Source organism: Athene cunicularia (genome assembly GCF_003259725.1).
Source record: "Athene cunicularia isolate RWA chromosome 1 unlocalized genomic scaffold, athCun1 chr1_part2, whole genome shotgun sequence".
In the NCBI taxonomy this organism is placed as follows: Eukaryota; Metazoa; Chordata; class Aves; order Strigiformes; family Strigidae; genus Athene; species Athene cunicularia.
In genome coordinates, this window is record NW_020799092.1 from 32,423,970 (window position 1) to 32,444,897 (window position 20,928).

The 20,928-nt window shown below is 38.8% G+C and overlaps 1 protein-coding gene across 1 annotated transcript; it reads left to right on the forward strand.

Annotated features, from left to right (window-relative positions):
• The first annotated feature begins 963 nt into the window (after nucleotides 1-963).
• USP44 (ubiquitin specific peptidase 44) lies at nucleotides 964-20,583 on the forward strand. The gene is made up of 6 exons (XM_026866223.1): nucleotides 964-1,055; nucleotides 5,036-6,547; nucleotides 16,806-17,004; nucleotides 17,469-17,577; nucleotides 18,355-18,560; nucleotides 18,948-20,583. The coding sequence occupies exons 2-6, from the start codon at nucleotides 5,114-5,116 to the stop codon at nucleotides 19,145-19,147; spliced, it is 2,148 nt and encodes a 715-aa protein (XP_026722024.1). The 5' UTR covers nucleotides 964-1,055; nucleotides 5,036-5,113; the 3' UTR covers nucleotides 19,148-20,583.
• Nucleotides 20,584-20,928: the final 345 nt, after the last annotated feature.

Sequence of the window (20,928 nt, forward strand, 5' to 3'; positions counted from 1 at the left end):
CCCCGGGACCGTTTTCCCCCGCCGCCCGCAGGCAGGAGGCGTCCCGCCGCCTCCCCGTCGTTCTTGGTGTGTGGCGGGGAACCCTCTGGGCCCCGTCCCCTCACCCGTCTCGGAGGGGTCGGAAAGGCGTCGAGGTGAGGGGGAGACCGGGGTGAAGAGGAGAAGGAGGGAGAGGGTGGCGGTGAGCCGCGGGGCGGGCAGCAGAGCTGCCGGGCCAGCCCCTCGGGTCTCCTACGTGCCGCTTGTCGGCCAGAGGTGAAGAAGTTGCGCCATGTCGCAGGGCGCTGGGAAGCGCTGGACCTCCTACGCGTTTCACTCGTGGGTACGCTCGTCCTGCGGCATCGAGCCACGGGCGAACTTCCCTGGAGTGTCTTTACTTGCAGAACAGAAGCCAGGCGTCGTCAGAGGAGCTGTCAGGGTAGGCAGAGATGCCCGTTTTTCTAAACGGGAAGAACCGTCAAGTGTAAATCCAGATTGTCACAGAAATGCTGTGTTTTTCATGCTTCTGTGAAAGTGCTTCAATCTGAACTATTTATCTTGAATTCACAACTGCAGGAAATGCGCGGTTATTTGCAGTAAGAGACATCGAATGTAATGCTGTACTGGTGTCCTGGTGTAAATGGCTACTTCTAGGCAGCATACTGCATATACGTTCCTTAGTTGGCGAAAAAAAGAGCAAAAAGAGTTAAGCGGCGGTCTGTATGGCTCCAAAGAGGAGGCTGGGGGTTTCTGTCAAAGGCTGTGCTGTTAAAAATCGGAAATAATATACAAAATTTCTTTTTGAAGTGCTCCTTACTGTACTGCACCTTGAAATTACGCACATCAATGTTTCACTGGGTTGTTTTCTTAAAAAAGAAGTTTTAAGAAAGCAGTAAAGCAGTATATCTGCCTTCTAGTTAGCATACTTGTTATCTGAAACTTTCAGTTGTCCAAGAACCTATGATTCCTGTTTTTTCAGATATTAAACAGGTACTCTGAACCTGATGAAAATCAGTTGGTAAACTGTCATCTGATATAGAAGCCAGAATATGAATGGGACACATGAGCACACATACGTATGTATATATAAGTAAAATTATGTACTGCGTTTCTAGTATAACGCTTGAGAATAGACTGATTTTTCATGTACATGCCAAGCAATTAATTACAAAAGTAGTGACTAGGGGAAAAATATTTCCTTTTGTTTATATTTAGGGTTACAGTTTTAAAATGTATTAGCTGTGGAGATGAATCTTGTTTCCATGGAACACAAATGGAAGAAAAACATCTATTTTCTTGACTTCTAAGCTGTTGGGTTTTGACATCGAGTACTCTTTGAGCTCATGAGTCATCCCAAAATGTGCATTTTGACAGCCGTTCTTTAGTGGAACTAAAGAAACAAGCACATCAATAACGTTGAGATATGGTTCAATGAAAAAAAAAAATCCTCTTTTCTGTATATCTTTATTTCTAGCTTGTGAAACATTGGCGCAAGAAAAGGCTTTTGTATATCTCTTGTTTTCCCAGACAACTTAATGCTTTCAGCAGTGGTTTTCTGTATGTTACTATGTATTGTTATTTTGCTTACTACTTCAGCTCAGGTCTGTGCTAAGAACACTGGGGGGCTTGATCTCTGAAGTGCTGGTCAGCTAATTCACAGTTTCTTTGTGTGTGCACAGAACTGAACCTCGGGAGAGAAGAATGCAGAAACAGGCGCTGAATAATTCTTTAGGGAATTTTAACGTTGGAGCATTTACTTGTACTATTTTTTTTCAGCTGTGGCTTTCTAGTAGGTGTGAGAATGAGTATGCAGTACTTTTTTAGGTTCCTTCAACCATTATCCATCACTTCACTCCGTTTTTTTTCCTGAGCTGTTGTATCTTGTCAAGGCTTAGTTCCAAGTTTTTAAATTTTATGACTTGATGTAGTCTCGGTACTTCAGTGCTCCATGTCTTTAAAACACTGATGCTGTCATTGTGCTGCTTGACATTCAGCTTAAGTTTTCTTGGTCTCAGTTTTGTACTCTTATCTTTGTCTTTTGAGATATTTCTGTCTTTTTGACCAAACTGCATTTTGATTTCTTCACATTTTCTTCAAAGAAAGACTTCTCCCATGCCGTTTCCTCCCCCTCCCCCTTTCCACCGGGTCTCATCAGCGTAGGTGGGAAAATGTCATGCTGGCTTGGTTGCTGGTGGGGGAGCTGGGATTTTAGGTTTTTCTCTTCAAGGGGCTGATCTTGCGCTTTCGTAGAATCGTGTTGCTTTTGAGTGAAGAGCTTGATTGTGCAACCCTGGTTTACACAGTGGTCGTCCTGAAATCAGCGGACTGCTTTTGTCCTCAGTCCAATATCTGCTTACGTTGAGGCATGTAAGTAGTTTCACTCTTGATAGTGTTTTTGAAATGGAGAAAAACAAGTTTTCTGACCATGTGATATTAAAAAGAAAGAAAAATAAGGCACAGTGTTTACATGGTGACTTTAACAAAACCAGAAAGGGTCGACCTGTCAGACCCCTCTGACTGACAGCATTGCTGTGTGTGACAGCCCTGTGGGAAGGCAAGGTTTAGTGTTCTTTTCTGGCCTGCTGGAAAGGACCGTTACTAATATATTATGCAGGAAAATCTATTTCTGTTAGCCCCAAACCACAAAGTTGTCTCTTAAATTAAATCTTGTCTACCATACTTAATTTTTGCAGCACCCTTTACTTTTAATAGTCCAAGAAGAATTAACGTACATAGTTCAACTGTGAAATGTATGTGAATTGTATATGTGTTAGAGAAGCTTGGCTTTGTTGGGGAAAACAGGTTCTCAGACTAGAAGACATGGAATAGCTCTAGTGGTCTTATTTATAAAGACAGTATAAAAAGCAAACTTAGTATGCACGACTGTTTGTAAAAGGATCTCATTAGCAGCTTACGAATAGACTGTCTTTTAGAAGGAATGGATGTTATGGATGCTAGCAAGATGAAAAAGTTCAGCAAGCCATTATTTTTGTGATCTGTTGACCACAGCACACAAGGGATCTCGACCTCCCGTAATACACTACGGCTGGTACTTAATCTGGGAATTAATGAATGGGTGCCCAGAGGTCATGGTGCCCGAAATTCTCCAGTTCGGTGGAGACAACTCTTAAATAAATTGAATGAGAATGATTGATTAATATGGGCATGTAAAAATGTACACTTTCATTAGTTTTGCTACAACTGGCTCAGCCTTTTCTGTATTACAGGATAAGACCTACACAACACATGCAATGCTGGATACTGATTATGTGCTTAGAGAGTTCCTGTGGCTCTTATGCTGGTATCTGTATTTTAACATTTTAAAAGGCACTACCTGTGGGCCAATTAACCAAAGTCATTTTTTAAAAAAAAATCTTTTAACTACAGTTTTTAGTCTAAGTGACAGGTGAAAATGAAAGCTTCTTTCCTATCCAGCTGCAACTTTTTGCCTGTTTCCCTTCCTTAGTGGTGTCTTGTCTTTGTATATTAGGGTTCTGTCAGTTTAATGCTTATTCTAACCTAGACATCTGTTCTAAAGTGAATAACCTTGTGTATTTCAGAACTGTAAAAATGGAGAAATAGTAGCATATTTAAGGATAATAGCTGGAATATAAGGATATAAATTTTGGGGGCTCTATCCAGAGTTGTCTAAATCACTCAGTATTTTTGTAGCATGGCTTACTTATCTGTAAAACATAGAATCCTGGACCTTGATATTGTACAGCCTAGGTCTGGTCCACAGTATGCATGTTGCTTGGCATAGCCTGGATATTTGACAAACCCTTGGTTCTCCTTGGATGAATTAACCGTTCCATCTGGCAAGTACTGCACATAGTGATACTGGTGCTGTTTAGCCCTTCTAGTCAGTGGCATCATGGTCACGAACACCCCAGATCAAATATAATCGCTTCCTGATGCATCGTTTGTCTCTAAGTGATATCTCTCAATTAGAGATAGTTGAAAGAAAGATGGTAAAAACATAAAGAAATAATGCATTGCTGTCTCTTTAATTTTTGTTAGTCAGAGACTGCCTGTTTGTTTTAGTAAATGCACCTTATAGGAGAAAGCAGATACAGCAGCTTTGAACAAATAAGTACTACCACATCAACTTATTAAAGTACATAAGCCAGTGCTAGCTAAATTTTTAAATTATTTTTTTAAGACATGGATTAGAAAGATCTGTTCAAAATGCAGGTGTTTATAAAAGTTTGCATCAACTGAGATAAGATGTCTAATGGTATTTCTGTCTTACAAAGAAAACAAACTCTGCCTTTTCAGGTCACCCTTTTTTTTTCAGAGGTGTTAGTGTGACATGTTAAAATGGACTTCCTGAAGATACCCGTTGTTGTAGCAAGCGCTGATATAATGGACTTGCCTGACCACAAAGTGCAGTGATTTAATTAAAGGTGTGGTTTAATTAAGGGTTTGAGTTGTATTCTGAACCGTTGGAACTGTATAAACACATAGTCAATTCAAGTGAACTTTGCACTTCTGCACCTGTATGCTTAGGGATAGAATTAATAGTAGTGTTTTAGAATCATAGAATCACAGAGTGGTTTGGGTTGGAAGGGATCTTCAAAGATCACGTAGTTCCAACCCCCTTGCCATGGGCAGGGACACCTTCCAATAGATCAGGTTGCCTAAAGCCCGGTCCAACCTGGCCTTGAACACTTCCAGGGAGGGGCATTCACAGCTTCTCTGGGAAACCTGTCCCATTTTATGTTGTGCTTGTATCCAAACTCTGTAACAGTGTCTTTTAACTAAATAATTTCTCCTTTGAAAAACAACAGTGTAGCTAGTATGCTTCAGTCCTGAGCCGAGAGTTACTGGGAATATAAACAGTGGTATTCAGACCATGTAGTCTGAACATAGAACTGCTGTTGGTGATGTTGACTGTAGCTGCACGGAACTGACTGCTTCATGTGCTTGGTGGGACTTAGTTGGAGGGCCATCATGATCTTAACCTCAAGTACGCATTTGGTATACTGACACCTGTAAAAGTGATACAGTTGGATATTTATGAACTGTAACTTACAATTTTTATTTTTTTTTTTAGTTGCAGATTGAAATATGGACAGAAAATAGTTTGGATTATGTGTTTCCCTAGCGTATCTCTGCAATTTCAGTTTTAACAATGGATAAGTGTAAGCATGTGGGACGTCTGCGACTGGCCCAAGATCACTCCATTCTCAATCCTCAGAAATGGCATTGTGTGGACTGCAATACTACCGAATCTGTGTGGGCGTGCCTCAGCTGCTCCCACGTGGCATGTGGAAGATACATTGAGGAACATGCACTAAAGCACTTTCAGGAGAGCAGTCACCCAGTGGCATTGGAAGTAAATGAGCTATATGTTTTCTGTTATCTCTGTGATGATTATGTTCTTAATGATAACGCAACTGGTGATTTAAAACTGTTGCGAAGTACATTAAGTGCAATCAAGAGTCAAAACTATGAATGCACTACTCGAAGTGGGAGGACTTTGCGTTCTATGGGTACAAGTGATGATTCTTACCTTTCACATGGTGGTGCCCAAGCCTTGCTTCGCAATGAAGATCGCATGTTCACAGCTCTCTGGCACCGACGGCATGCGTTCCTGGGCAAAATATTCAGATCGTGGCTTGAGTTGACACCTACTGGAAAAAAGATTTTGGTAGAAGAAAGGCATCGGGAAGAAGCAGAAGAAAGAAGGAACAAAGCTAGGAAGAGAAGACAAGAACGAAAGCGTGAGTTGAAAGCAGAGATGGAAAAGATGCCTCCAAGGAAGAGCAGTCGTTTACAAAATCAGATTAGAATGTCATCAGAAACAGCACCCTGCCTGCAAAAAACATCACAGAAAATGGAATCTGTGGCAGAGTTGAAAAAAACTTATACCTCAAATGAAGTAAGATTGAAAAAAATAAGTGACTCTCCAATTAAACGAAGGCCCACAGTGACTCCTGGGGTAACAGGACTGAGAAACCTTGGAAATACATGCTATATGAATTCTATCCTGCAGGTATTAAGTCACTTACTTATTTTTCGAGAATGCTTTTTGAAGCTTGATCTCAACCAAACTCAGGAACTGCTGGCAACAGCAACCAATGGTAAAACCAGATCTTCATCTAAACACTTGGCAATAGCTGCCTCAACATTACACGTGAATGAGAACCAAGAAAAAGTAAAGAGATCATCTTCTGTGAGGCGGCCTAGTTTGTCCTCTGGGTTAAGTGGAGGAGCATCGAAAAGTAGAAATATGGAACTTATTCAGCCTAGGGAGCCCAGTTCAAAGCATATTTCCCTCTGTCATGAGCTGCATACTCTGTTCCAGGTTATGTGGTCTGGCAAATGGGCGCTGGTGTCTCCTTTTGCCATGCTTCATTCTGTGTGGAGACTAATTCCAGCCTTCAGAGGGTATGCCCAACAAGATGCTCAGGAATTTCTCTGTGAACTTTTGGATAAAGTGCAGCAGGAACTGGAGACTACAGGGACCAGATACCCAGCTCTCATTCCTGCTTCTCAAAGAAAACTTATAAAACAGGTTTTGAATGTGGTTAACAACGTTTTTCATGGACAGCTATTAAGTCAGGTATGTTTTATAATTTATTTTTTAAGGTGTTTAATGATTTGTAGTTATGGATTTTTACTGGTGAGTGATGGGCATACTTAAAAGGTTAATACATTTGTAACTGCTGAAGAGGGATGGGGAGGATATAACACACAATTTCAGAAGAAAGGTCATTTGGGTACTAAATCTTTCAGTAGAAGAGTCGCCTGATAAAACATAAAAATGTTAATTTTGTTGTTTTAAAGCACACCTTTGCAACTACTGGGAAATACTGGAATTTGCTATTAAGCACCAACTAATTTGCAGGTATAAAGAATTTTATGATTTTAAGCATCTAGTTTATCACTATAGTGATACTAGATAAAAGGTGTTAAGGAAGGCTTTAATCCGTTTCCATTTAGACGAGATTAGGTTATGGATGCTGAGCAGAGAATTGTTTCAGTAAATAACTTGTATTTGAGATTACTAGTAATTGCACGTCATGATGCTATGTACAGGAATACTACTTTTCTGTTACAAAGATACAGAAGGCTGTCAACACAGGAACCAAATTTGCGGGGTGGAGGCTACGGCTGCTTGCCTTTTTTCTGTCTGGCTACTTTCCTTTTTTCTTCTCGTTTTCCTCTTTAAGTACTTCAATGTGTCCACTTACTGCTATGCATATTCCAACTGTGTGCGTGTACAAACGTGTGAGAGCTGACTGTTGAAACAAATGCTGGGCTCTGAATTAATCTAAAAACTAATCACATTGCAGCAGGAACACCGGTTGAGAAAGTCTTGGCTCCTGGAATTGGTCATTAGTATGCATGCACATGTTATTGAGGGAATGCAGAAACATTTAATTGATACCTTGTGTAAAGGAGTAGAGATTTAACACAAACGAACAAAAATGTGGATGTTCTGTTTATTCTGACTATTTGATGGTTCAGCGTTTTAGTATGTGAAGCTAGAAATCCAGGTGGTTTTTGAAGGCAGGATTGTTTACTGCCATATCTATAAACTTCATAATAAGATGACAGGACTTTTAAAATTGGGATTGTTTGCAGCATATGTTAGCTTTTAGATCATCTTAGGCTTTGCATAACTACTACAAACTGTTATACCTACTAATAAAACCAGGTCATTCTCCACCTTCCATTTGGCCCAGTGTAAGAACATTTCTGTAGTGTACTTCCTTTCCTTGGGGTAGTTAACGTATCTTGTATCAGGGTTCTTTTAATATAAGTGTCTAGTATATTATGCCATTAAAGCTTTCTATTTGAAAATCACATTCCTCTCCAAAATAGTAAAACAAAGTAATTGCTTAAGTATACTGGCAAGGCCTGGTTGCATTCCAAGCCTTCTAACAGGACTCATTTTTTCTTGAAGAATTTTCAAGTCTCTGAAGACACTAAGCATTATTTCAGCAGTACCACTTTTTACATGTTTTTAGTTTTGTGATGTGAAAAGGCTTGTGACTAGAAACCCTCCCACCTTCCTGAAACCAGGGAGGGGAATAGTGAGATTCATTCAGGTGTCATTGAGTAAGACTGAAAGGGAATTAAACAGTTTCAGCTATCCTGTGACTTCTGTGACTACAACGCACAGCTCTCTTACTGCAGCTGGTTACTGTCTGTGTGCAAAATACAGCCTTGATGAACTTGAGAATGCCTCAAGTGAGAGGAAGGAGGAAAAAAGTATTGAGGCTATTATCTGTAGCAATTTTTCCCTGGCTCCTTAGGCAGTGTTCAGCACTTTACCTCCTAATGTTCCCTTTGTCTTCTGCCACTCCTTTGTTTCACTTTAGTCTTCACTAGCACCTTTGAACATGATAAAAGTTACCTCTTGCTTTTAATATTTAAGATTTACATTTCCTCCTCGATAAAACTTATTTGGGTCATCTTAATGATTCAGACCCTAGTGTTTGCACATGGAAGGATGAGCTTTAAAAACTCTCACCAGGCAATTTATTTCCTCTTATTAGTAAGATTCCTGCATCATGATGTCGCTAGGCATTTGTCAGAACTGGCACAGACTGCTATAATGAAGTTAATAAAAAGGCATGAAAACACCCATGAAGGGCTGAAGAAAAATAGGAAAGACTTGTTATATCACCATGCCTTTGACAATGTTAGTACTTAAGAGCAAGGAGAATGTATGCTTTGCCCTTGTATGCTTAACTTTACCTACAAGCTCTAACAATATTACAGTTTCTCTCTAGAAGATAGAGCCATAGCCTGCTGCATTTATTAAAAATAGGACAGGATTTTAGTCTAGAGTATTTTATAAACTACATCTTAATTCAGTGAATAAGGAGAAGCTTGCTTCTGTGCAGCAGTTGCCTTCTGGTTTAGGATCACTAAAAAAGTTATATTTACTATCCCTTTGTACTGAAAAATACTAGTTAAAGGTACTTGATTCTGTGAGATGCTCAAGTGCAGTGAAGTCAATCTTGACCTTCAAACCTCAGGAATCCTATGAACTACTTTTTCTATGGTACACAGAGTATCACTTACAATGCAGATAAGCTGTATGTTTACTTAGGTTTCACATTACTTTCACATGTGCAATAAAACATTTTCCTCCTTCTAGCTATTCTATTTTAACTTGAAGGGAAGTCATAATCCCGAGTTTGCCATCAGTCTGTTGCTATTGAAATGGCTGCGTGGTTCACCACTAACTGAATTTAGGATGCAAGATTGAGAAAGGAGAAAATTGGGTGTGTAAGAATTTCATGCAGATTACTTTTTGATAACTGTAAAAAGTTACAGGTGATGTCAAAACCATTACATATTTTATATGAGTTAGTTGGTTTTGGTTTGTTGTGTTTGCAGCTGATTTAAAGTAAATCTTCCTCTACTACTTGAAATTTACTATTTTATGCAATACTAGTCTAGGTAGTGAGTAACTCTAGGAAAAGCATGAGTGGATTGCCCCTTGACTTTTTAAAAATTTTTTGTTTATTCCAATGTCCTCTTTAGGATTATAGCTTTTTTTTTTTTTACTCTGCAGTACAGACTGTGAAACTTCAATACCTGGTACATCTAAGGGAAGTAAAGATAGGATATATAGCTACAAATGTCTTCCCCTCTAGTCCTTTTTCACATGCTAGCCTTCTTCCAGTGATGGCGTGGGGAAAGTTGTGCTATAGCACTTACTGGGCAGAGGAGTCTCTATCTTGTAAACCTGTGCTTTCAGAGGCAGATCTGCTGGAGCAGTGACTCGACCCTCTGAACCCCATTGGAACTGTAAGCAGATGCAAATACTTCTATTAAAATCTGATTGTTTTCAATCCCTCAGTGCTTGTACTCTTGTGTAAGGTACCTGCTGTCTCCTGTCCTTGATCCTTCAGTGGAAAAGGAGAAAATGCTGCACTATGGAGTTATGTGCCAGTGGTAAACTGGCCCATACTGATACACAGAACTTTGAAGTACACTTAAAGAGCTCAAGTAGGTTAGCTACTGTCTGTCAAGAGTTTTTTGGCTTGTGTTTTTTAAATGGTCCCAGCTAAATAGCACAGTATGCAGCAATTTTAAAAGTATCTTTATTTCAAACTTTGTCCATATTAAGCAAGGAAATGGGCAGGTATATTTTTAAAAATCTAGAAACTGAAATGGTAGATTTTAGCTTCCAAAGTAAATGTGTATTTTCAGCACTGCTTTGGGAAAATTGTATTCCACATGTCCACAGAAATCATGCTAGCAGAAACTGGTGTGCGTAGTTATACCAGTATTAAATTTTTCATCAGAATGACTTATACGGGGGAGGCAACTAGTATGAAGTATTTATGAAAGCTGATTTAGACAATCTAGCTGATCTAGGAAGCTAGCTTAGCAGATCTGGGAAATATGCAGGTACTTAGGCTGGCAAAATCTTATGTGTAGACACAGCTTTTACCTCTTAAACTTCAGCTTTTTAACTAATCTGGTTTACCTTTAAGATAATACTGAGTACACGGGTCTTTATTGCTTGAAAGGTAGAGGGCCATTTTAGGTTGTATTTCTGAAGATTTTAATATTCACAAAGTCTGAGTCCAGAGTATCAAGACCTCAAAAACGGTGAAAGAATAGAAATGCGTTTCTGATACGGCTGATTTGGAGGCACTATTGACATTGGAGTATAGCATATATATGTCTTAAATTAATTGCCCAGTATAACTTGTCTTCCAGTTCAACCCATGTAGTACAAAGCTTTCTGGAACTGAGAAGTGGTAGTTACTAAGTAAAATAGATACTGGATGTTTCTTATAGCTTGTGCTTTTTGGTTACTGCATTGGTAAAACTTTTACCACTGTGTTGGTAAAACCTTAAACTTCGTAAAGTTCAAATTGAGCCTCATCATGAAAATTGCTGGGAAAAAAATGACTTTTCTGTAAGCCAGACAGGATGATTCTAAATATTTTCACCTATGCTTAAATAATGCCTAAATAATAATTCAGAGTATTGAATCTCTTAGTACTCTTAATTTTGTGTGTGAAAAGATGTAAAGGTATCTTTGAGTATAATAACAAAATAACATGTCTAAATAGTCACTGAAGATCAAATTATTATTTTAGAAAACTTTTGTTACCAAAGATTGTTTGTCTTCCCTCAGTTGCTTGGCTTTCATTCTTAATTTTTCTTATAACTTCCTGACAGTTAAATTCATGTGTACTTATGCACATGCATGCACACACAGAATTCTTGAGGTTGGAAAGGACCTTTGGAAATCTATTCCAGCTCTGCTCAAAACAAGGTCAGCTGGAACAGGTTACTCAGGACTGTGGGCAGTCAGGTTTTTAAATAGCACCAAGGCTTGGAGACACCACAACCTCGCCGGGCAGCCTGGGCCAGTGCTAGACCATCCTCACAGTAAAAACAGTTTATTCTGTCTAAACGGAACCTCCTGTGTTTCAGTTTGTACCCATTTCCTCTTGTCCTGTCACTGACCACCACTGAGAAGAGACTGGCTCCATCTTCCTTACTTCCCCCATCAGATATCTATACACAAGGATAGGATCCCCCAGAGCTTTCTTTTCTCCAGGCTGGACACTCCCAGCTCTCTCAGCCTCTTGTCAGATGCTCCAAGCCCTTTCATCATCTTTGTAGCCCTTTGGTGGACTCACTCTAGTAAATTTTTTCTTGTACTGGGAAAGGCAGCACTGCACCCAGACCTCCAGCTGTATCTCACCAGGAGGGGAAGGATCACCTTCCTTGAAGATGCCCCTGGAGGCTGTTGGCCTGCTTTGTGGTAAAGGCATGTTGCTGGCTTGTGGTTTACTTGTGCCTCAGAACACTCCTCCCCGCTTCCCATTCCTTCTCTGGGGAGCTGCTTCCTGGTGCCCAGGGTTATTTCTGCCCAGGCACAGGACTTGGCATTTTCCTTTACAGAACTGCCCAAGGCTCCTGTTGGCCCATTTTCTGGCCTGTCCTGCTTCCACGGGGGTGGGCAGGATGACCTTCTGGTGTATCTCTGCCCACGTGCATGTCATCTGCAAACTTGGTGAGATTTAACAGAATTGGCCCCAGCATAGAGCTCTGCATTGAGCCTGGCAGTTCATTTAGTTCTCAGTCCGACACCTTGCTGTCCATTTATCTAGCCTGCACTTAATTTTTTTCTGTAGTCATGTTATGGGATACAGTGTTGAAAGTCTCACTGAAGATAACATCTACCTGTTTTCCACTCCTCTGTACCAGTCATCTTATTGTAGGAAAAAGGGGGTGTCAGGTTGGTCAAGCACAATTTTCCCATCATGGTGTCTACTCCCACTCATCATCTTTGCAAATGCTTTCCAGAATTATTTGTTCCATGAGCTTTTCCACTGATCAAGGTGATGCTGATCATCTTGTAGTTCCTCACGTCATTCTTCTTGAAGACAGGAGTGAGACTTGCTTTTTTCCTGTCCTTGGGAACAGGCAAGCAGAAGGATGGTTGATATTTTTTGTGGCTAGAGGCAGCCGAGTAAGGGAGGATTAAAAATAGGGTTTGTGCTGATTTATATGAAAGCTGCTTGGGTACTTAATTCAAGGAAGAAAATTAATGTTGAATTATGAATGCAGTGTTTTACTGAATGGGCACATGTTGCAAAGCAGTAAATAGCTGTTGATGATTTCTTTACAAAGTGCTATTGATTAAATTCAAATTTAATGTAAATGATCAAAGAAATACCTAGCCAATGTAATTTTAACATCTTTTTGGAGTGGTGAGGAACTCTTTGGAAACTTTTTTTTTGGGGGGTGGGTTTTGAAAGTGTTTTGTGAGGATTCCATTGCTTTTGAATCTGATGCCTTATATAAAGCTCTTCGCCTAGATTTCTGTTACAGCAACACCAAACAGCAGTGAAAGTGAAGAGCAGTGGCTCTGCTGGTGTAGTAATGTGTTTCCTCTACAGCAGGATTAGTTACCATTTCTTCTTAGAACAAACCTGTCTTGGGCTGTGAGGTTTTTTCCCAATAATTCACCATTTACTATAGCAATGCCTAGTAAGAACTAGCTTTTGATATCTCTAGACATACTTAAAAAAAAACCCCAATCATTTGATTACTTTCTGATCATGTTTAAGATGGAATCTGAGCAGAATGAGTGGGCAGCTGCGTAGTGCTCAGTTGCCTTCTGGGCTTAAACCATGACAGTCTTCACATAGAGAAAACTTAAGTAGTAGTGAAAGCACAAGAGTAGGAGTGGCGATCTTGCTGTTCTTAAAAACTAAAAAAGAATTAAAGCAGAGGTGGTAACAGCTGTCTTTCTTCCATGCAAGTGCAGGGAACATCAGCAAAACAGTTTATGGTGGAGTTGGCTGCTTCTGCAGCAATATGTTAACTGTTTTCTTTTGGCTGCATTGAGGCTGAATGCCATCCGGGGCAGTAGCTGTCCATCAAATTACTGTGAGCACAATGATGCTTGTCTGAGTGGCCTCCATGCTTAGCTTGAATCCAGCAACTTGATCCAGCTCTTTTCAGTCTAGCCTTTGGCTCATGATTGAATACTGAGCTTTAACCAAACAACTGTATATAGTACCCATGTTTCAAAGCATGAGAGGGTGGTCAGGGCAGAATATAAGGTAGAGTTTTCAGACTAGCTAAAACCAGCAATTTACTTTATTTGCTCTAATGTAAACTTCTCATGTAACTTTGTTATAAATGACAGCATTAAGGCTTCTTAAAATAGCAGTTATGGAATATAATGAGAAATCAAACTCTGCATTTGTAAAATATAGTCATCAGAAGATACACATCACTAACCAGATTGCTCGGGCAGACTTGTTTCCCTATTACTCTTGTGCATGCTCATACTATAAAAAGTTAAATTGGACAGATACAGAAAGCTTTTGCCAGGCCTTTTGAGTTCATGTTTGGGGTTTTTGTTTTTTATAAAAATATCACATCTGTTAAACTTTCAAGCAGTTTATAAAATTTCACTGCTTTTCATTTAAAAATAAAATCTGGGTTATACTGTGTGAATGGTAGTGGAGCACGAGATCTAAAGGAGTCCCATTTAGGACAGAAAGAGAAGCGATGGAGTGTTGTGAAGCCCGTGCTGATGAGCAGGCCAGTGCAGATGGATTCTGCAGAAGGGTAGGGATCCTCCTACTTGCTGAGGAATCCAATTTGTAAGATCGGGTCTGGCTTAGAGTACTTTAATTTCAGCCTTTGCTCCAGCCCTCATTTACCTCTGTGTACAGGAGCAGTTAGCACGCAGTGGCTGATGTGGCTGGGTGTATGCTTATCCAACTATGTCAGGTTACTTGGCTGTTTTCAAGTATGCAAATCCCAAGTAACTCTTAAGAATTTAATTCTTCTGCAGCATCATGGTGAGGAGGAGTGGCTTGCATTTGAGGAAGTAAGTGCAGCTCTCTTACCAGCACAGGAATTTGTCAACATAAATCAGCTTTACTCACAGTTGCATGATGAAAAGCAGTGCTATTGCATCAGTTTCTTATTTGTTTTTTTGAGAGGCAAAAAATTGGAAGGTGGATCGATTATTTGTTCCTTTTTCTTTGGGAGAGTTGTGAAAGAGTATTAAAATGAGATTATTAACATTATCCACTAAATTTTAAACCTCAGAACTTGTTAAAATTATCTGTACTGAGTTCATATATGTACTTCATCTTGAGCTTGTTAAACCTCAGTGTGCATTCATGTGTAACATTCTTAAGCAGCATGTCAATTAAATAAAGTTTTGGCCCAGCAGAATCACCCATTTGTACAGCAGAAATCTATTAGTCATTCTGTGTTTATGCTGGAGTTAGCTTGAACTGTGGCCAAACATATTATTTTGTCTCCAAGTCTAGATTCCAGCTCTGAATTACTAATAGTTTGCGGCTTTGAAATGTTGCCAGATGTTAGCACTTACAAAAGAATCTCCTGTCAGTGTAAATTAAAACAGAAGATTCTCTTCTTTTTTTGCCATGTAAGTCCAAAGTTTTGTTTTCCAAGAACAAGGCAGTGGTGTTTCCTTCTTTGTAGAACTTAAAGCAACTAACAGCTTTCTTCACTACTAAACACATGGCCGGTACACCACTATCAATGTGCATTAGGTAGCTAATGCAGGTATAAGATGTTGTAGCTAATGAATACATTAATTCCTCACAAGAACACCTAGGAGGAAGGTACCATAAGGTGACAGATCTGTCCTTATATAAACGATCATGAAGTAACAGACAAAACAAGGTGAATAATTACATAACACCAAACCTTCAGAGGAAAGTAAAGGAGCTCTTGAACAAAACTGAGTGTGTTTTTACACTTGAGAAGGCTTATTTTAACCTAGCTGAAGAGAACTACCCTGAATTTATGTAGAATGGCAACACAAAGGTGTGCCTGTGAAATAAGAGTATTTAGATCCCTCATGGTACTTCATTCCTTTATTACTACATCTTTGTATTAGTTGTTCCAAACAACTTGCAGTATTTTCCTAAACAGGAAGCATGCTTATAGAGATTTAATTTGTCGACTATTTACCCTTGTGGTGCAAACTTAAGGAGATACTTGATATTCCATTTACTGTAAAGCATGAACAGTGGTGTCTTGTCACACCTGGCTGTTACTCTGAGCTGATAAATAACTATCTTGATAGTAGGTTCTGTATGAAAATTTAGAGTTGCTTTCATCTTTTTGGTGGAGAAGTTTAATTGTTGGTGAAGGGGATGGGAACATATTGGATGCTTCTGGAAGTTCTGTCAAAGCCATCTGTCTAAGCCCAATTAAAATTCAACCTCTTTTCAGAATGCACCTTTTCTAGAGCAGTGAGGTTAAAGCTGCTTTGCTTGAGTTAGTGGTCTGCTGCAAGTTATAAGCCAATAATACATTAACAGTAGAAAACTCAGGTAGTCAATCTTCAGGATTGTGTCATACTTTGTTGCATGGAACATACCAAGGTGAATGTGTCTTTGGTCTCACACACTTGATATTTACTGGTATTTCTTTATAGCCTTTATGAACTATGCTTGTTGCAGTCTAAACGGAGTTTCACTACTGCACAGGTTCAGCTGCCTGATAGAAGATGGATCATGGGAGGGTGGAGGTCCTTTGGAGGAAGACTCAAATGATGGGACACTCTCCTATAAGCAGCTTGAGCTGGCTTTTAGAAGAGTGTAAATCAACATCTAATGTGTTGCCATTACAGCATAGAAGAGCTACTGCTTTTAACTTAACTCTCCTAAATATTTAATGTTACCATAAATTAATTGTTCCCTGCTGTATTATCTGCATTTTCCAGGTTGACTTACTTCACTTGACATTTTATTTATGTTGTCTTACTGCTTGTCCTTTCCCTAGTGTGACGATGGATCCACTTACTGAAAGAAGAAATAAATTATTTTTACCTGTTAATTTTTCTTTGAAGAAGTGTGCTTCCTAATCCAGGCTTCCCTGGAAGACTTACAAAGTAAGAAGGATATCACTTTAAATCCCCAGCTGTTGTTGGTGTTTTGTGTGTTGGTTTTTTTTAATAACCTAAACTATAGTTTCTTTCATGTAAACTTTCCTTTTGGAGTGTTTCTTTCTGGAGAAAAGACTCCTGAGACTCCATCAGCTGCTTTCTCTCGGACAGTCCCAGACAGACCATTTTGACACTGCTTTTCTTTCTCAGTAAAACATAAGAACACTACCTGTTTGTGAGAACAACAGTATTGAACCTGCTGCTTCAGAGAAAATAAATTAGGTGTATCATTTATTTTGTTAAATGACTCTTCCTTATCTTTGGTTGTGTTGGTTATCTCTAGGAAAAAACACTTTTGTTTGGTTTTTTAGAGCTATGTTATGGTACTTATAGCAAAGTAAGTTTTTGAGTGTTAAGCAACTGGTGAAATACTGTTTTACAGGTTACATGTCTTGCTTGTGACAATAAATCAAATACTGTAGAACCTTTCTGGGACCTGTCCCTGGAGTTTCCTGAGAGATATCACTGCAACGGCAAGGAGATGTCATCTCAGTATCCATGTCTGCTGACAGAAATGCTGGCCAAGTTTACAGAAACTGAAGCTTTGGAAGGAAAGATATATGCATGTGATCAGTGCAACAGTGAGTAAAGGCAGTATGTACTCATGCATACATTCTCTGTGTAAAATACAAGAAAAGTGTAGAAGGAAAATACTGAAAGTCTATGTTGCAAACAAACTCCTCCTTGTGTCCTGGTGTAGTTACTTGACAGCTACTACCACCTAGAAGAGGGTATTGTTCAAAGGATGTTTTGAAGTGTGATGTTTCTCCTAGATGAAGTCTGATCACACTAATAGGGATTCTGATACTTCAGCTGAAGAACCCTTCAGCTTTTAAAATTAAGGTGACTAACCTAAGTGACCACAAGTATTTTATACATACATCATAAAATAATTCTTGCAGAACGGCTCTTAAGAGTGTATCCCTTTTAAGGAGGCACATACAGTACCTATTCAGGTCCACATGAATTTGGTGGATAAATTTTAGACTGAAATACAAGGCTGTTAATTGAGATTTGTATTGTGTAACTGTGTGTTTGGCTTCAGCAAAACGAAGGAAGTTTTCTTCTAAACCAGTTGTACTCACAGAAGCTCAGAAGCAGCTTATGGTGTGTCGACTACCTCAGGTTCTCAGATTACACCTTAAACGGTTTAGGTAAGTAGTACCACAACTAACAGTGTTGCAAATTGATTAATTCAGTCCTTCTCTTCCATTGTTTAGGATCAGTGTTTTTCAGCATCAGTTTCATTTCATTTACAAGAATGATGAGACATAGTTATCAGAAACTTCTTATTCTTGTTTAAACATCAATGAGATGTGCTATAAGTAGAGAATTGACCTTCTGGATTCCAACTATTTGCTACTTTAATACCAAAATTATTTTAGCCGCCTTTTCAGTCAAAACCTACTAACTTGCTGTGAACTCTGTAGCTAAAAATTAATCTTATATTATCTTCAAGTAAATCACAAACTGATATTGTATTCAGCAGAAGTCTCGCATATCCTTCATATAACCAAATACATTAATGTATTAGCCTGAGAGTAAGTAAGTAGAGACTGCATCTCTGTGAACTCTCAGTCCACACATTAGTAGAGTGTCTGTCCAGAATACAAAGGAAACCAAAAATGAGATGGAATTAAGGAAAAACACCAATGCCATGTAATATGTGTGAAATGCTTCCCACTCACCATTACACAGATCTTAAGATGAGTATTTCAGAAGATGAGAATAGTAGGTACCATAGATACATTTTTAAAAGGCCTTGAGATAAAGAAGTAGAAGCAGCAGCCTAGGAAGAAGAAAAAATATGCAAATTAGCATTTATTTCGTGCACACAGTAGTGAAGATAACAGTTATTGTGTTAAAACATAATGCAGACTGCTGTCTTCTTTCTTTGAAAAACTAAGTTTTCATTTGACTTAACTTTCCAGGTGGTCAGGACGGAATCATCGTGAGAAGATTGGTGTACATGTTAATTTTGATCAAATGCTGAACATGGAGCCTTATTGCTGCAGAGAATCCCTCAAGTCCCTCTTACCTGACTGTTTTATCTACGACTTGTCTGCTGTGGTAATGCATCATGGGAAAGGATTTGGCTCAGGGCACTACACTGCCTACTGCTACAATTCAGAAGGAGGTAGGAACCAGCTGTGAAATAAGTAAGGAGTGTGGGAGAAAGGTGTGTTTGTCACTCTAAATGATAAGCTTACTGCCTTTTCTCAAAAGCAAATGGGAGTCACTTGTAGCTGAACTGCCTGGAATGAGAATTGCAGTTCTGTAGACCAAACAGTTAAAATTTTTGTATTGGCTTTGTTAAACATGTTCTGGCTATAAACTGTCCTGTAAATCTGAGGAGGCTAAGCTGGGCTTTTAAAATGCAGAGCCAAATATACTAGATCAACTGAAACAGTATGCTATTTGTACACAACTCAGTAATTAGTGTACAGTCCCATTTAATAAATATAATGCCATTACTTCAAATCACTGTCCTCATGATTTGTTTTGGTGTATTTCTTCACTGCAGGATTTTGGGTACACTGCAATGATTCAAAACTCAACATGTGCACTATGGAAGAAGTATGCAAGGCTCAAGCCTACATTTTGTTTTACAGCCAACGACTTACTCAGGCAAATGGACATGGTAAAATAATATGTCCTAGCACAGCTGAAAGTCAGCAGCACACAGAATTAGCTGACTGTTCTGTGGACAGCAGTAGCAGTTAATACAAAGCCAGTTAACTGTGTGTGTGGTAAAAGTTTGAATTGTCATAACTATATATTTTTAAATGAAAGTACAGTATTGTGCTTTAACTTTGAATCCTATACAATGTTGATATACTTTTGTATTAGTTAAAGTACTCTTTACAATTGTTAGTAAAGGTTTTTATTGACAGTAAGTAACTTTCTAAGTACCTAGAATTTCAATACAGTTATTTTTTTAAGAAAGAGATTGCTATTTGCATTTAACTCTTACCTCAGGCTGTTTTTTAAAGCTGGTTTTGTATATTGATAATTTTCTTGAATTGGTTTAGAAAAGTGAACTTTAATGGACAACTGATGTTTCTCTGGTTAATTTTCTATATATGCTTGTGTACATTTTATAGTATAGTTCTAATGATATTATGATTCTTACTGCCTGCAGGAATTGCCACTAGGTCTTAGACTCTTAACATTCATCAGCAAGGAACATTTTACATGTGAGGAGTAACTGAAATTTTTGTAGAAACCTTTCTGTAAATTTAATCTTAGTCATGAATAATAATTTTGCAAGCTTCAAGGGAACTACACTAAAGATACATTGATAGAATTTCTTAAAATCTGAAATGGAAGAAATAAAGCATCTATTTATATACTTATATGAAAATAAGAGGAGCATTTAATAGCACAAGAATGTATCTTTACCAAATTTTAGCCTTGACAAGCCTGACGACTCAAGTGCCAAATTCAGAGTACTAACTTTGACAAGCAGGGGCCCTTTATTCCAGTAACTTCAAGAGCTTTCTTTAAACACAAAACCAGCAAAACCACACTTACCCACCCCACTGTCATTGCTACAAGAACATCAGCACCTTCTTTCTTGCATTGGACAAGCTTATTTTAAATTGTAGCAAGTGTTGTCTGTTTCAGTAATCTTTAACACAAACCACTAAAACGCAAAACGCAGCTGTAAAATTTGTATGAAGACATTTTCAATCTGACTGGTTTCATTAGCCACAACTGCTGTACCTTCTCCATGGTCCTATCACTAGCATTAACAGTGCAGTGAGGAGAATCTAACAAGCAGGCATTATCTGTCTTTCTCCACCTACAGTAGTTAATGCCAAGTAAATTTGAATTGTGAAGTTATTTTGCATAAGTCCTATGCAAATTGTTACCTCATCTTCTGCAAAGTTTATACCTCAATAAAATGCCTTGATGTGGACAGAAAAGCATGTGTGTACTGGAATTAGTTCCTACATTATCATTACAATCTCTTTTAAAATAAGTATTTTTAAACTTTGTTTTGGGTTGAGGCATTAACTGCTTTGGCCATCTGTCACTGATTTGACAGCTGGTTTTAGTTCCCTACCATTTCCATCTCTCTGTTTCTGAAAGATTCTGTATTTGAACAAGCACATAGTGGCCTCATCTCAAACTTTCTTCACCTTGTCTTTATCCTAATGAAGACCAAAAGCAGTTTGGTCTTTTTTTCAGTAGGACCACCTACTGAAATGAGATGATCTGACAAATTTACTTGTTAGGGCTGTGCCATCTTTCAGATACTTTCCCTGCTATCCTTTCTGGGGAAAGAAATTAATGTAGTTTAAACACTTCTTTCTACTTACAGGTAGTACAAGGAAATAGAAAGGAAGGGGAAAGAGTTGTGCTAGTTACCTTTCAGACTTCTGATATATTTTCTTCCCCCAAGAGCATCTCAACCAGGTAGGTAGGGGTCTTAAGAGACTCAAGCATTAATAGAAGAGTCTGTCTGGGGACTTGTAGAGAACAATGGGGGGGGGGGGGGG